At 38.9% G+C, this 16389-nt stretch overlaps 2 protein-coding genes across 2 annotated transcripts in view; one reads left to right on the top strand and one right to left on the bottom strand.

The window, feature by feature from the left end:
• gabra4 (gamma-aminobutyric acid type A receptor subunit alpha4) overlaps positions 1 to 6337 on the bottom strand; it is a 31221-nt gene extending 24884 nt beyond the window's left edge. Inside the window, exons 1-7 of the mRNA XM_069922801.1 lie at positions 6177 to 6337; positions 5890 to 6008; positions 5161 to 5228; positions 4591 to 4811; positions 4371 to 4453; positions 3730 to 3873; positions 3436 to 3588 (exon numbers count right to left, since the gene is read on the bottom strand). Of these exons, the coding sequence (XP_069778902.1) occupies positions 3436 to 3588; positions 3730 to 3873; positions 4371 to 4453; positions 4591 to 4811; positions 5161 to 5228; positions 5890 to 6008; positions 6177 to 6259 (871 nt within the window). The 5' untranslated portion in view covers positions 6260 to 6337. The remainder of the gene's footprint in view (positions 1 to 3435; positions 3589 to 3729; positions 3874 to 4370; positions 4454 to 4590; positions 4812 to 5160; positions 5229 to 5889; positions 6009 to 6176) is intronic.
• A 1278-nt stretch (positions 6338 to 7615) lies between these two features.
• LOC138757451 (gamma-aminobutyric acid receptor subunit beta-1-like) lies at positions 7616 to 15915 on the top strand. The gene is made up of 4 exons (XM_069924744.1): positions 7616 to 7963; positions 8052 to 8143; positions 8359 to 8426; positions 14921 to 15915. Exons 1-4 carry the CDS (start codon positions 7884 to 7886, stop codon positions 14978 to 14980), a joined length of 300 nt encoding a protein of 99 aa, XP_069780845.1. The 5' UTR covers positions 7616 to 7883; the 3' UTR covers positions 14981 to 15915.
• Positions 15916 to 16389: the final 474 nt, after the last annotated feature.

Here is a 16389-nt window from a genome sequence, read left to right as displayed (position 1 = left end):
GAAAACTGCATACTCTGTTCAGTTTTACATGCAGGTATGCTCTTTGTATTATTTTTGTTGTTCTCAGAGGATCAGGAATCTGTCCAAAACCAAGCTACATACAATCCAAACACTTATCATCATAAAGGAAAGCATGAACAGTTGACCAGTTGTAATGGGAAAGTGTATGCACTAGTTCAGTGACATTGTTCTGCCATTGCCTATTAATTTAAACTGATTTGATACATTTGTACTGGATATATTTAGCTGTGTTTTGGGGTGAAATAATTGCCTGGGCTCATTCTTAGGCCCTGTGTTAGAACAGTTTGTGTAGTCCACTCCTTTGTGTGTGGGCATAATTAGTTGAATAAATGGTTCCATGTGCCCACGACTTAGTTCATGATGATATGGACAGGAAACAGATTAGGGCGATGGAGCATGCTGAATGACAAGATTTTTCAGGGAACCAATGGTTAACAAGTGTTTGCACTTCAGCACATCTCAGACTTTTACACCAAATATGAATGATATGCTGAGGTCAGAAAGTAAGACATCAAATGGAATCCAGTGGTAGATCAGCATGTGCTGAATAATTGGTGTCAATCCATTACACATCCAACGCTTTGCTTTACACAGGAAGGGACCATTTGTATAGGTCAAATGCCATCTGAATGAGATCACTGACCATGCTGGGAAAAATGGAACTGCAGGCTTATGCTTTACTTATATTGCCTTATTTTTATTGATTTTACTAATATGTGTCTTTAATTAAATTTCAGCAATATTGAAACTGATAAAAATCTTTGACAGCTGGCAAACCATCTGGCTGTTCAGGTTGCAAGATTTCAGCATACACTGCCTGATGCCTTCTCGCTGTTCAGAGCCTGCTACACCTCTTCTGCCCTCCCCAAGTAGATAGGGACCAGTCCTGAATCATTCCTCTCTAGATCCTTCATCTGAATGTACCTACCAGCACAAGGCAGCCAGAGTGTAATGTGCAAAAAGAGCATCCATTTACTCCTCAAAACTGGGAAAGACAGAAGGCCAGTACCTCATTTTATCAAAGCTTAACAGTGAATCGCCACAGGAAATCAAACAAAGAAATTTGTGGCAAGAACTTTCTTTCCTTTGCAGGAAAGATTTTGTTTAAAATTTGAAAGAAAAATAGATACATTGATTTTGAGGGAAAAAAATTACCTTTTATGTTTCATCAAAGAATATTTCAGACAGTCATTTCTAAAATAATCAGAATTAATGTCCAAAAATCAAATCCATGGACTTAGCTGTTTGAAAAGTCAATATTTAACTTGAATTCATCAATTCTGCCCCACAGTATTAGCAAAGAAACAGTCAGTAAAGTATCATCTTAACAAAGCTCAAAGTGGTCTTTGAAAAATTAGACAGCTCCAATATAGATTAAAAGTGGTGGAAAGATATTTAATAGCTTAACTAGAAAAAAATACGGAAGTAAAATAAATAGGAACAGTATTAACTCATGGGTAAGACCCACACATGGGAGGATAAATGCTAATTCAGATTGGTTAGGTCAATTAACTGTATCTTGCCACACATTTACTGTAGCTATTTGAACCAAAGTACAACAGAAGAGAAATACTGGGAGAGCTGTTCACAGCTCTGATCACCATGTTGCAATAAGAATAGAAAAAAGATTTCAGATGAGAGGTCATAGCAATAATCAAATACTGGATAGACTTGACTGCTTTGCCCCAAGAAGGAAAATGTCCCCAAGAAAAGAATGGAGATTTGAGAAAGGTATTTTGGTCCATAAGAAATATTAAAATGGTACAAAAAGAAATAATTTTCTTTATGAGGAAGACCAAAACAAGACACATTAGTATAAGGACTGACAATACAACAATGAATTCAGAGTGAAGTTAGAATGTGGAACTTATTAACTAATTGAGTTATAGAGCACGGATAAAGGTCCTTCTGCCCATTGAGCCAGTGCTTTCAAGAACAGCACAAACCATCATTGACCAATTCTGTTTTATTTTTCCTCTATTCTCATTAACTTCCTCCCACCGCCCCACCCCCCCACTACATTTTACAACTCGTGTGCACACTAGGGACAATTTACAGTGGCTAATTAACCATTCTGGAAAGTGGCAGGAAACTAGGGCAGCTGGGGAAACATGGAGAATATGCAAAGAACGTGGACAGAACCCCAGGTCAGGACTCGGGTCTCTGGAGCTGTGAAGCAGCATTTTTCCAGCTGCACAACTGACTGAGTAATTAAGACAAAGAGAAGAATCCACAAATGATATATTCAAACGAGAAGGTTTGTACGCATCAAAATCAATGGATTGTATGCCAAATATATATAGTGCGAAGGATCATTCATCCTCTTTAATAGTTTAAAATTGATCTAAGCCTAAAAAAAATGACATTAAGTTGTGGCTGGTTGGAATTCACATTTTAATCAGCTAATTTATTTCCCTGCAGTTGATGCCTGACAGTGCTGTCTCAGCAAGATGAGAATGCTTTCCAGCAGTGGAATAACAGAACAATTTTGCCCAACAAATTGATGAGTTCAGTCAGTAATAGAGTAGCCCACCATATTTTGGCTCAGTTTCAGAGACCACTCCTCTCTTCTGTCATTTAAGAACTAACTGGTCAACTTTCTGGAAAATGTAATATTGATTCACTGTAATGCAGGCACACAACAAATTTAAATTATTCTATAATATTTAAGGTTATGATTTTTTTTTAATTGCAAAAGCAAAATAAATGCAATGCATGCAGAGAATCAAATACACCTGTGTATTTCAGTGTTCGGGAGATCGCAAGACAAATTCCAATTCAATTTTGAGTTGGCAGATTTCAACTGGGATACCATTGCATGTTTTCAAATTAACATGATAATCTTTTTCCCAAAGTAAAAAAAAGATTCAGCTACATTTCACTCCACTAATTGCTTTTTAATAATTACTGAGATATGTTGTTATGCAGATGGCTTTAAGGGTCAAGGGGAAGGGAAAATGGTGAGGGCAGATGTGTCACAGCATTACATCCAAAATGATTTTTTTCCAAAATTGAATAGCCCACCCTGATAAGTGAAGAACTTTAGCCACTTGAGATTACCTGAGTACAGTTGGAAGAACCGTGTCAAGTACATTTTGTCATATTAAAGTGTTGCTGACTGAATGTATTGGTAATCGAGCCATTTCTCCCAATACTGATTCTAAAGCACCATTGCAATCCAGTTTATCTTGTAAAATATTTATATTTTTTGTCCCACTTATGAACTTTATAGCCCAAAGTGTGGGAAGAAGTCTAAAGCAAGAGCAAATAGGATCCATATGACAAAGTGGGGAGAAGACATAACAGGAAACATTTTTGGAAAATATTGAAATTTTAAAGTTTCAACGTTGAAGGTAAAAGAGATTTGAGATAAAGGTAAATGAGAATGCGTTGTTTTATGTGTTATGTACTTACCAAAAACTGTTCTTGCTGGAACGGATTCCTTATTAATCCAAAAAGATACTTGAGAGAGAATGACCGTCATAATGCAGGGTATGTAGGTCTGGATCATAAAATAACCCATTTTTCTTCTCAAATGAAAGTAGACTGTCATTACCACATATTCTCCTATAACAAAGCAATATAAATAATTCTTTCATTGACTGATATGCATCAATGAATCATGAAAACCTTGCAATCCCTTTACAACATTGAATGCAAAGATATTGCCGTTAGTACTCAGAGATTAGAAAGTCTATGTGCCCTAACCTGTAATGGATTTAATAGTGCCACTAGAAACTGTTTGTCCAACAAGGTCATACTGAACCAAGCTAGAAGACTCTTCAGGCACTTCCACTGATTTGTCAGGTCCTTTTGTCCATGTGTATATCATTTCACTTTTAGGGTATGCATCTAAAATAAATAAAAGTAAAACAAACATTAAACTATAGCAGCAATGTATCCTGGTAAATAGTTATTTTCAAAATGGCCATATTTCATTTCAAAGTAATTTATCATTTTAGTTGTTGCTTAATTTGCTATAAAATTAAATCATTACTAATCTGACTATCTTATCACAGTACCATAAAGCATGCTATTTATTAACATTTTATAAACAGCTGTAAAATATTTGACCTATTTATAATAGGTATGATTCCATGCAAATCTATTTTAATATTGAAATTAATAATATTAAGCGATACTCTTCATTGCAAATGTGTTGTCAACATTGATCCACTAACATTAATTGACTTTATGCAAAACAATCTGAGTTGAGTACACTTTAAAGGAAACATTAAACATATATCATCTTTCCATGGTAGGTACTGTACAAGTAAAACTGTTAACACTATCAGTGAAAAAATAAATCCCTGCTCTAATTATGCTACGAACAAGACCAGGTTACTCACAGCTTCCAAATTTAAGTGGACAAGCATGGCCATCCATTGGGAAATCAACCAGTTTCATAGGACACTCTGCATTTATGGTAAGTCTGAAGTGAAATATAAAACTCATTTATGTAATTTTATATATGACTCATTTAATATTACTCTTTAAACTAAAATGAGAATCTCCTATTAAATTGGCAATGGCTCTAAAGATTCCTGGCTTTGCAAATAGAAGACATACCTCATAGTATACAAAATTGTGCCATTCTGCATAATTCGGAAGAGTTTGTTTGGAGCTGTCATGTTGTGGGAAATTGATTTCTTCCCGTTCCTAAAGAACGTATCAGGTGTCCAGACTTTAGTGACCATCAGGTTATTGAGACGAAGTATTTTAGTTGGACCGTCATACTTCAGCCTGTTGTCGACCCAAGTTTGGCGGAAAAACACATCCATTGTATACTCCTTGGAAGGAAATTGGGAAGAAACACAAATCGTCGATTGAACTGAAACACCTTGTTAAGTTTCAGCTTAAAGGGGGATTAAGCATTTTACAGCAGGACGCAGAAAGAACTTCTAAAATTCAAATGTATAGCAAACTCATTTTTTCATTTTGAGGTGAATGTATTTCCTTGTTGCACATACGGTTATTCCAACTTAGTTGCATGCATGTCGCTGAATGCAATGGAGTTCTCCCGTCACCTGATTTACAGTAGATCATTTTAATAAATAATCGACTCAAATCCAATCGATCACGACAAAGATTGGCGGATCGTCCACATTAAATTTTTAAGTATGCACCCAGAAATCTTACCATCTCAACATCAGACACTGGCCCAAAGCTCGTAACATAGATATCCGTTTTGACTTCTGTAACAGCTCCTGTTGAACAGGAAAACATCGCTTAACAAGAAACAGAAGTAGACGGTATCTTTTATTATCTACACCACCCTAAATCACAGTGCACGGGAAAGAGCAGGGAAAAGGGCATCTGTTTTATGCTTTCCATTGACATCCTACATTCTACCGGTTATCTCCATCCAGTTCACCAGCTTTTGGATTTCAGAGACCCTCGTGTGACGAGCACCCCTCGATCTGCACAACAAATGTGCGCGACTTCAACTTGTGGCACGCTTTCACGGATGGAACAAAAACAGTGTCCCAGGTCTTTAGAACGCCCGAGGTGGGCATGTCCAAGATTTCAAACGTATCCCTGCTCCCTGATGTATATATTAAAAAAAAAACCCACCAATCTGCTTTGCAAAGAACAAATACAGCAATATTGACATCTGCTCGGATTTCGATTCTCATCAACAAGTCTTTCACAGAGGATCTGTAATTCTCCCCATTTCATCTGCCTTTCTGTTGTGTCCTTCCGGGACGGCTTTGCACAATCCCACTTTCCCCTCGAGTGCGATTGGCAGCCTTCTGGATAATAATCGACTGGACAAGAAGCCACTATATTGGAATAATTTATTCCAAACATGCAAGGACAGGCTGTGGTAAATTAAACGAATGAAGTCAATAATAAATGTGACCATACCACCGAATCCAGGTCGCAGTCTGTTGTCATAACCGTCCAAGAGCCTGTCGAGGATCCGCGTAAAATTTTCTGGAAACAATTTCTCATCCTTTTTGGTCTCCCCAGAGATTTGTCCTATACTGCATAGAGAACAGATAACACCGACATGACATGATCTGGGAAGGGGTTGCCATACACCTGATGTTGATCTTTCGGACCGTGGCGCCGTACAAAGACAGCAAAAAGCAAGTACACTCGATCAACAATCCGAAATAAGGTGAAAGAATCAGTTCCCTTCCATTACTTACCACGTTGTCAAGCAGATAAAGTATAACAGAGTAGAAATGTAACTGGAGAACATCCTGATCACAGTCTGCTTGGCAGAAACCATCTTTGCATGCCATACTTTATGTCTCTTCTCGTTCCCGACCCCAATTGCCTTGTCCTGGCGAGAGATCGCAGCCGTGAAAACACACACAGACACACACTCACTCGTGATTGTGGAACGTTTCCCGTCCCTCCTGCCAACCAGCACTGAAAGCCACTTGCTCTCCAATCAGCCACTTCCCCAGATCTTTACCTTTTGGCAGCTATTCTGCGATGGGCATGCTAGAACCCAGCCAGAAATCGAATGCATCTTTTAAATATGACATTGCTCTCATGATCTCATCATAGGCGATTCCGGTCATCCTCTTCTCTCACCTGCTGCATGTCAGGGGATGGAGGTGGGTATGGATGGAGGGAAGTTGGGGGGAGGGGAGGGGGCGACACAATGCCGCTTCGATCTATGGATTTGTCATTATAGAGATGTGGTTTGAGATACACGCGGACAAAAATGGTGCCGTGGCCGTGTTCTTGCACCGGCGTGGTGCAATGCTTTTGCCGGCAGACAGGATAGATTTGCCCCGTTTCCCCACTGCTCGTGCTGAACTGATGCGTTCGCCCCTGCGCTCTGCCCCTCCAGTCTACTGCCGAAAAGGGATGTTGCCAGTGCGCAGGGACGAGCGGATCCATTCATTGCAGCCAACACCACAGAGGAAAGGAAACTGGACTATCCATCCTCCGTCAGGTCCTCTCCCCGGGGGGTTGGGGCTTAGCTTCACCAATAAAGTAGTGAGGAACCCACTTCGTGTTGATTTTGAAACTTGGACAACCCGAAGCCAGAATTTCTTAATGAAATCTCCAATGACTTCACTCTGGGTCCGCGGTGTAGAAACCAACAGGAAGCAGTAGAAAGAATACCCTACCGGCGATAAACAATTGTCACCCGTTTAATTAATTCAGACGTTGCTTACAATATGCATCTGCAGTAGTTCCTGCATTTTATGTAATGGCGAGTAAACATGATTTGTTGTATAGTTCCACAACGAGACGTGATGAAACATCAAGCCTCACAATTGGAATCAGCTCTAAAATCTATTCTCAGCTTCACACGCTGCCTCGATGTATAACTTCAAAGAGGGAATTGAGGTCCCTGAACTCTTTCGCTGTGTTCTGACACCTCGCCATCATTTCTTCCCAACGAGAAGTACATCCCGCAATGGGGATTGATCAAGGGACGGCGAATTTGGAGCTGAGCGGTGGCTCAGAGTTTACAAGTAACGCCTAGATAGTTTTGCACGTTGCCGTCGAGGAGCGGGGTGACTTCAGGGAAGTAAAAGGTTCATTAGGTTGAACCAAAGCACTGATTTGAATGTCATTGCACCTTCTGGTCCAGGCACATCACCTTCATGCAAATCTGAGCCACGCTGTCGATCCTGCCGAAGAGAATACGATGCGAGACCTTGTGATCAATTAGCATAATAGCAAGCCTGTAATCATTTGAGAGGGAGAGAAAAAATACCTTCAAGGATCTGATCGCTTGACTATTTTGCAAGGGAAGTTGTTTCCACAGCCAACAGTCCTGTTGTGGAAGCTGCGCGCATGCGCTGCGCCTTGGAATTATCCTCCTGCCTTGGACTAAGTTGCATTCCTTGAATCTTCGCTCAAAGCCCTTTCTATATTCAAAGTTAGGAATGTGGAGAGTTCAAAACAGAGGATGCTTCGGGATGTTGTCGTTCCCCGTGCTGGTGGCCATGGTTTGCTATGCCCAGAGGTGAGCTCCGATCTCTTACCATTCTTTTCTCTCTCTCTCTGATTCGCATTGGGTACGATCCTGAATGAAATCCCCATTTTTCCCCCAGAGTTAATGAGTCCAGCAACATGTCCTATGTGAAAGAAACCGTGGATAACTTGCTGAAAGGATATGACATTCGATTAAGACCAGATTTCGGAGGTAAAACGTCTCCTCTTGGTGTAGTTCCATGTATCTGTGTGCAGCTCCTATTTTCCATGAGACAATAGCTAACTAACCAAGGCTAACTGCATATACATAATAAAGAATAACTCCATCAGTGCAACATTGCTGCCTGCTGCGATATGCAACAATGTTGGGTTTTTTTTAAAGTGAGTTGGAATATTGCAAGCAAATAATGTGTTGTTTACCTCAAGGTCTTCCTGTGGACGTTGGTATGAGCATAGACATAGCCAGCATTGACATGGTCTCTGAAGTCAATATGGTGAGTGCACTCTTTAAATACCGGTTTGTGCAAGTAAACACTACATTTTAGGTTAATTTAAAGCTGCGTGTGTATCCTAGATGCGTAATCCTAATATTGTTTGCAGAACAACTTGATATTGGCAGTGCAAGTGATATGTGTAGCGCTTTCCCGCTGATTCCTTTTTTGGGGGGGTGGGGGTGGTTTAGTGGAGGTGAGTCACATGAGTTTCTTACTACAGGAACAATAGCCGTATCGATAACTGTTGCTCTTGTGTAGGTGTAACTTCCCCGCCTAAAGCTGCTTAAATTTCCAATAATGTATAACACTGCCATCTGCTGATTGTAATAATTTACTGCGTATCAATGCCGTTGACAGATTTTCCTCATAATACGCTAATCGTGCATTCGATTTCAATATGAGGGACAGTTGCTGGTCTAATTCTAATTGCCAATTGTCTGCAAGCGTCAACAGTACTGTTTGAAGTCGGTCAATCCAAGGAAGAGCTGCACATCGTGTATCCCAGTCACGAAGTGGATCTGATGCACACTGTCTGTACAATGAAACCCTACATTGACAATACCGTGGCCCAGAAACTGAACCCTTGTGTGTAGGTTTAAGTGTGCAGATCGTCTCTGAAAATACTTTAACCTGAGGGACATCACAATAGAATTATTTGGGGGATGACATCACACCCATGGTAAAGTTAGCCCAGATACCTCTGTGCATCATCCACCCTGGCACGGCTGACATCTGCCCTGTATCAGTGGTACACCAAATGAAGTCAAAGTTGTGTGGTGCATCTGCTGTCAGCAAAAATTGGAGCTCTTGGGTGCAACCAGTGTGACCTTTCCTGTTCACTCACAAAAAAAAACTAGGGGCAGGGATCAGTAAGTAAATGGCAATTAAGGAGTCCACGCTGCCGGTGGTGCCTTGCACACAGCATTCACTGGACTCAGGTTTCAAGGGTCAGTTCACTGATGGCAGCCTAATTGTTCACAATAATTCTGGCCTTCTGATTAGCCCTCACCTCTGGAAGCATGAGATCTCGCTAGACTCTCAAATAGAGAGGTTGGGAATGGCAGGGATGTGCAGGCATGCAGGAGAGCACTGTGACAACCATACCTTATGTTTTCCCTCAACTCCACGGCAGCCTTTTCTACGGTGGAATGGTGAATGCCTTGCAAAGAATTCCATAGATTTTGACACGTCTCCCAGTGGTCAATATAGAATGTGGTCCCTAAATGGAACGATATCTCACTTCAGTGCATAATCTGTGGGCAAAATACCTTGGTATTTTTCTCAAATTGTTTCTCAAATTTGCCTGGAATATCCAAATTTGCACCAATGCTCACCTCCTTACTTATTTATTGAACTCATCGAGGGCAAAGTCTAATATCTAGCCAATTCCACTTGTAACAATTGGCTACTTCTTGAGAAACCAGAGAAAAGTATCCATGGTCTGGAGCTCTGATTGAACACAAAGTGAAAGAAAGTGAACTGATTGTTCAAATCTGACTTGGATTTTAAAAGAAATGGAAGAAGTTATGGATAGTTATTGTTATTTTGTGTATTTGTGTGTGTGTGGGGGGGGGGCTGAATGTGGTGGTGTGAGGTGTGAAGGGACAATGTGATCATAGGCAGTGGAAGAGCAGGACATCTCAGATCTGTGGGAAGAATTTGGGTAGGAAACAAAAGCTCGATTCTTCATCACATACACATTGTGGCTGAAAGTAGTTTATAACTTAGAATAAGGAAGGAGGAGAAGTTCTGGCAAACAAAGGTATACAATTGCTACATTTATAAGTAATTTGTGCAGATACTTGGGTAGGAACGGCATAGATGCACACAGCTCTAATGAGGGGAAAATGGATTTGAGTAAATAGACATCATGGTCATGGGCTCATTTTGGTGCTATTTGATTAGATGATCAGTAAATGAAGGCAAGAAAGACTACACTTGAGACAAAAGCTGGAGATAGATGAAGAAAGGGAAATTTTCTAACAGGCACCTTGATTTTCTTTGCATTTTATTTCGGACTGTGAATGTTAAGTATGAGACATACAAGGTTTTTTTTGTAAACATGATAAGATGCTGAGAAAAAAAAATAAAAACAGAAAATGCTGGATGGCAAGTTAACATTTCCCCTTGAAGACCTTGCTGCTACCTGCTGAATGTGTCCAGTATTTCTTGTTTTCATTTCAGACTTACAGCAAAAGCAATTTTATGGTTTCCCATTACTATTTAGTGGCACAGGTCCACAGATTTATTGCAAATAAATGTATTTCAATGTCTTTTCTAAATCAAGAGGAGTGTTGTTTTATTCATGCAAAACAACAGAAATATTTGTTAGGTGAGTTTATTTTGTTGTATACAGGTTTCCCCCACTATCTGAAACCTTATGAGACCTTTCATAAGCCGAAATGGCGTAAAGAAGCAATTACCATTAATTTAAATGGGAAATTTCTTAGAGCGTTCCCAGACTCAAAAAATAACCATTACTGGATGTTGACTAAAAGAGACCACTTTGCTACTAGCAGAGCCATTAGTAACTTCATCAGCTTTCAAGATTCTTTCTCTCTGTATATAAATAGTGCGAATGTTGGATGCAAGCAATTTCCACGCACGCACAATGTCTTTATTTCATTCATCATGATCAAAATGCTTAATTACATCCACTTTTACACTGTGTAGCATCCTTACGTCCTCTCTTAGGCTTTTCTGATACCATTGGAGACATCTTACCAACAGATGCACAAAATAAATTGAGATAAAGGTGCTCACAGACTCAGTTGAAAGCTATGGAGGCTTGTTGCTGAGATGCTGAGTGTAGTTCCCGGGGAAGGAGCTTGGCAGCATTGCTCTTGCTGCTCAGAGTGTGCGCTGCCTCTATAATAGCTCACTGCAAAACAAATGCTGAACACTATTTTTGCTTTTTTGTTTTTTTGTAAAAGCGAAAATCCTCTTCAGATTTCTTTTGGTTAATGAAAACAGGTACTAATGTAGGTCTTTCGGAAAAACAAAGTGGCATAAAGTGAATTTTTTTTTAAATCAGGGATATACACACACACACACACATGAATATTTGCCAATTTTTAACCATACTTTACATTTTTAATCTATAATGACTTATGTTTCATTATCATATAGACTCGTGTAATAGTCCAGTTCCAATTTTTCAGATCATTTTGGTGTGGGGGGGGGGTGTCGATTTATACACGGATATTACTTTTGACTGTGCCAAATACCTGTGTCATTCAAGCCGTCAGGAGCTCGGATGGCTGGGACCAGGTGGTAAGTCCGTGTTCGGGGCATCGGGAGCTCAGATGGATGTGCAGCCGAGGAGAGGATCCATGGTCAGGCATTGGGAGCTCTGGTGTGTGGGAGGCCAAGGCCAAAATAGAAGGGTTGACTTTTACATGAGGCAAATGAAAAATATGCAATTTTGGAGCCAAAAAAAGGGTGGGGGACAATTTTTACACAGGATCGATTTCAGATTTATTGTCCAAGTACATACATGATATCACATACAACCCTGATATTCCTTTTTCCTTTGGGTGCAGCAGAATTACCACTAATGGTATTGCAAAAAACACTACACAGTATAAAATTGTTTCATCTGTCTCCTTTCCTCCAGCTCTCCACCCCCTTCTCTCTCTATTCAGAGAGTTATCCCCCCCTCCCTCTGTTTTATAATGACCTATTCACCTATTGCCTGCTGGCTGGCGCTCCTCCTTCTGACTCTCCCCCAACTATTTTATTCAGGATCCTGCCTACATTTTACTCAGACCTTGATAAAGATCTCAGGCATGAAATATTGGTCATGTGTCTCTATCTTTGCTATATAAAGTATGCTGTGTGACCTGCTGAGTTTCTCCAACTTTGTGTTTCTACTTTTATTTCGAAATTTTAAAACATTAATTGAATGGCATTAAGACTCGAGATTCATAAGAACAAATCTAAATAATAATTTTGTGCCACTTATATGCCTAAGGTGTTATTTTAAGTCTGTGATAGCCTTTAGTTCTCATATTTTAGGAACCTATATTTTATCCTACAAAATCATGCTTGGCCAGCTTTGCTCAATGTTGCTCTTAAGCTGTTGTGTTACTTAGAAATAGAATCAAACATGATGATAGGGTAAGGAAAAATATAATTGTAAAGTTTCCCCACCTGAAATCTTGGTTGCCATAATATTGGATGAAACTTGCAGTATTTTTACATAAAATTTGCAATTAAACTTATTCTTCATAATTCAAGCAGTTTAGGAAATAATTGGTTTGTGAGAAAGAGTCTTGAATTCAGCTCATACTCAAAAATTAATCTCAGAAAACAAAAAAAAATGCATTTTAGAACATGTTTCGAGCAAGAACAATTTTAGAGAAGCCAGAAAAAAAAAGAGCAACTCTAACAAAGAACTTTAGCCCCTTTTGCATTGGCAGCCTTGTCCCAGGAATTAACAGGGAAGTAACTGGGATAGGGTCCAGTGGAAAAAGAAAACAACCGGCATACTGGCATCAAATCATACAGGGGATTGGTGGCCTCGACCCCTACTCCTGTTCCTGGTGTCAGCTGACATTTAAACCAGTGGATAAAGGACTGCAGAAAGTCACCTGTTTCCATTTGAAGGTGGAATACTCCCATCCCTGGGGATGAGTTGTGTTCAGTGGAAAAAGTGGTCAGTGTCCCGGTTAAAGGTGGTCCTATCCCCAGACACTGCACGGCAATTAACTGGGATGCCAGTGGAAAAAGTGCTTTTGAGAATACATTTCCCTTATGTCCTTTTCTTATGGTCTGTGCATAAGACTGGTGGTGAAATTGGCAATTAATTTGATAAGGAGAGTAAATTCCCTTGTCCTGTTGATGACCTTGCATACTTTAAAAATTGCAACTGAAACTTTCCATATTTCATGTTTCACTCTGTGTAGTTCTATCTTTAGTGTTGAACTTATTGGTTTAAAGATTTCCATTCTTTGTGAATAAATGTCGAGTTAAATCTAAACTTTGCATGTTAGAAAAAGCAACATTGAAAAAAATTGCAATTTTGATCACAAGTTAAGTCCTTTCACTTGAAAGAATTCATGGAATTTGCCATATGCACCAATATTTGTCTTAAATATGAAGTATATTTGCTGCCAATTCTGATATTCCTGGGTTTACAAACATTTGATGTACAATTATTTTTGCTGTAACTCATTGACACATTCAGGGTATGTGTCTTTGATTTACGTAATGTTGCAGCTTGAAACATTATTTAAGGAATGCACATTTTTGTAAATTGTGGAAAGGTAGAATGCAAATACTATTTTGCAGCCACCAAACAAACACTTGTTAAAGCTGCTGAGCTTCTAATATTGTGCAGCCACTTTAGTCCCTTTCACTCTTACACCTTGTCCTAGGAATTATTGGCCAATTGACTGGTTAAGGGTCAAGGTTAAAGCAAAATCATCTGAACACCTGCGTGAAATTATGTCATTTCACACCAGGGATAGACCTGCTCGACCCCTACAATCCCCGGTGTCTCCTGACGCTAACTTGCCAAATAGCCTAGTGTGAAAGTGAGAATTGCATTCTAGGTCAGAAAAAATGCACATTTTTGCGTGAGTGCACGAACATGAAGGAAAGAAAAGATTAAAACGAAGGTATAAATTTTGCCATGGGAAAGTCACAGCAGGAGAGAGAGAAAGGAAAGTGCTGGCAATAAATAACAATAGCTGTACAGAATTCTGGAAGGGCAGGTTCGCCATCGCTTTTTCCCACGAGATGCAAGTGTAAAATGGACTTCTGATTGAAACATTTCTGTCCTTTCCAAATGGGTGGTTCAGACCTTAAAGTCTATCATGGCATTGCATTCAGAACAGAATTCATTCAAAATCTACTTCTGATCAATGGTGTAATTATTCCTGGAGTTTATTCAAAAACATTGAAACAAAAGGATCCATTTGTCATCTTATATCCTTCATACCATTTCAGGTTGTTGACTTTACAGTGATTACAATAGTGTTTGTAAACAGACCCCAATTTTCACATCTTATTTCATCATCATTTCTTTTCCCAAATACCAGTTTGCAAACAAGGCATAAATTGTGATGGACAAAATGCGTCACCTCCACTACCTTTCACATGTATCTTAACGACACCGCTTTCCACTCCGACGAGTATTTCATTCCTTTCTCTCAAATAAAATGCACGACCACTTTGTCAATACTTGCACGTAAATAATTGTTTTGAAGGGATATAATGAGAAAGATTGTATGGATAGGAGTTATTGATTTCTTTAGCTTTGGCTAAAGGATATAAAGGATAATTTAAAATGACATTGATATCAGAAAAAGGCACTTAAATCCCATTAGTCTAAGATTGTTTTACTTGACATCTCCCCATCTCTACATCATTGCCACTCTTTATTTTTCCCCATGTATTTATCTAATTGCTTCTTAAATGCATCAATATACTAGCATATCAAAGAACTAAAGAGAGAATATTTAATCCATTTACCTTTACTTCCTCATTAGATTACGGAATTATTCCCAGAACCGCTCTACAGATGTGTCAGTAATAAAACCTGCTCCTAATGACGCTGCTGAACTTTGAGGTTTCCTTCAACCTTCAATGAAGATATAGTATATATTTTGTTTTGTATATTTCATCCACTTTGCAATAAGCCTTGCTAAAATTGTGTGTTCTTCTTTCTTCCGATACCCTTTGGAAATTCTACCATGTGTTCCAATCGAAAACATCCCTCTGAATTATAACACAATCTAAGGACATGGTCATGATATCTCAGATTCACAAAACAATTGCTACATTGCCTTTAGTTTCCCTGAAATCTACAACTATTCCAAGATTTTTAAAGAACCACACTTGAAATTTTCTTTTCTTTTTTCCTGTTACCCATTCTGACCACCTTGTCCCAAAGCAAACATAGATATAGTATTACATTGGAGTTGCAATGAACCTAAGTCAAAGGAGTTGAGTAATTAGGAAAAAAATGTTGGTTCAGCAGGTCACATACTTGATCTCAATAATAGTCTCAGTAAACTCCTCATACCTTGAAGAAAGGCTCAGGCCCAGTTATATATCTTTGCCTCTTCTAGACACTGTGAAGCTGCTGAGTTTCTCCAGCACATCTGTGCCTTTACTACAATTACAATGTCTACAGACTTTTGTGTTTCGGCCAAACACTTTCTTCCTACTTGTTTTTTTGTTACAGAATTTCTTGCTCATCTACACCCTTAAGCTCTCATGTTAACAGCAAAACTATATTATCAGTGCAATGCAAATTATCTACTACGATGAATGTTCAAATATTTAAAATAATTGAATAGCATAAAAGCTGACAAGTGGTGTAAAATTCACTCATGCAATTGGCCAGAAATCAACAGAAAATCACGTCATTTCAGAGTTGAAATTATTGAAATGGTTTCAAAGTTCTCATGATTTTAAAGATAGTCTTAATTGTTGGATGCTTAAATATTTAAAATAATCAAATAATCTTCCCTTTTCTTGTCTTTACCCATTGAAAATTTTTAAATATGCAAATGTATAGTTACATTTCAAATATACTGATTGCTTTTTCACCACTGCACTTTTCATTGGAAACAGCAAATAGCGTATTTCAAAACAGATAAGGTTTTCTAATTAATAGTAATTCATCCAATTTCATAGAAGCGTGTAATCAGAAACAACCCTAGGTAATGCAACAGCTGTTGTCATTCTATATTGTATTTGTTAAAATAATTAAGTTGAATAACATCTTTAAGAGATGTAATTAGTTGGGATTCTTCACTGCATGTTTCAGAAGATTTGTTTAATTAGTTGCTATAAAAATGCTCTCAGTAGCACACAGTAAATATTTTGTCATCATTTTCTGAATTCATGGATGTTGTTGAAGGAATGCTGGGGATATCCAAATTTCCTCAGTCTCCTGAGGAAGTAAAGGCATTGCTGCACCTTTTGGCCATCATGGCGACGTAGTTGGTCC

The sequence above is a fragment of the Narcine bancroftii genome, chromosome 3 (assembly GCF_036971445.1).
Source record: "Narcine bancroftii isolate sNarBan1 chromosome 3, sNarBan1.hap1, whole genome shotgun sequence".
Classification (NCBI taxonomy): Eukaryota; Metazoa; Chordata; class Chondrichthyes; order Torpediniformes; family Narcinidae; genus Narcine; species Narcine bancroftii.
The sequence above is the reverse complement of the archived record's forward strand: the minus strand, read 5'-3'. Positions and strand labels throughout refer to the sequence as shown.

Excerpts from the sequence above, each read along its gene's own strand:
- LOC138757451 (XM_069924744.1), top strand. The coding sequence starts at position 7,884 with ATGTGGAGAGTTCAAAACAGAGGATGCTTCGGGATGTTGTCGTTCCCC. Across the intron at positions 7,964-8,051 it reads ATGGTTTGCTATGCCCAGAG|AGTTAATGAGTCCAGCAACA; the intron begins GTGAGCTCCGAT and ends TTTTTCCCCCAG. Across the intron at positions 8,427-14,920 it reads TGGTCTCTGAAGTCAATATG|ATTACGGAATTATTCCCAGA; the intron begins GTGAGTGCACTC and ends CTTCCTCATTAG.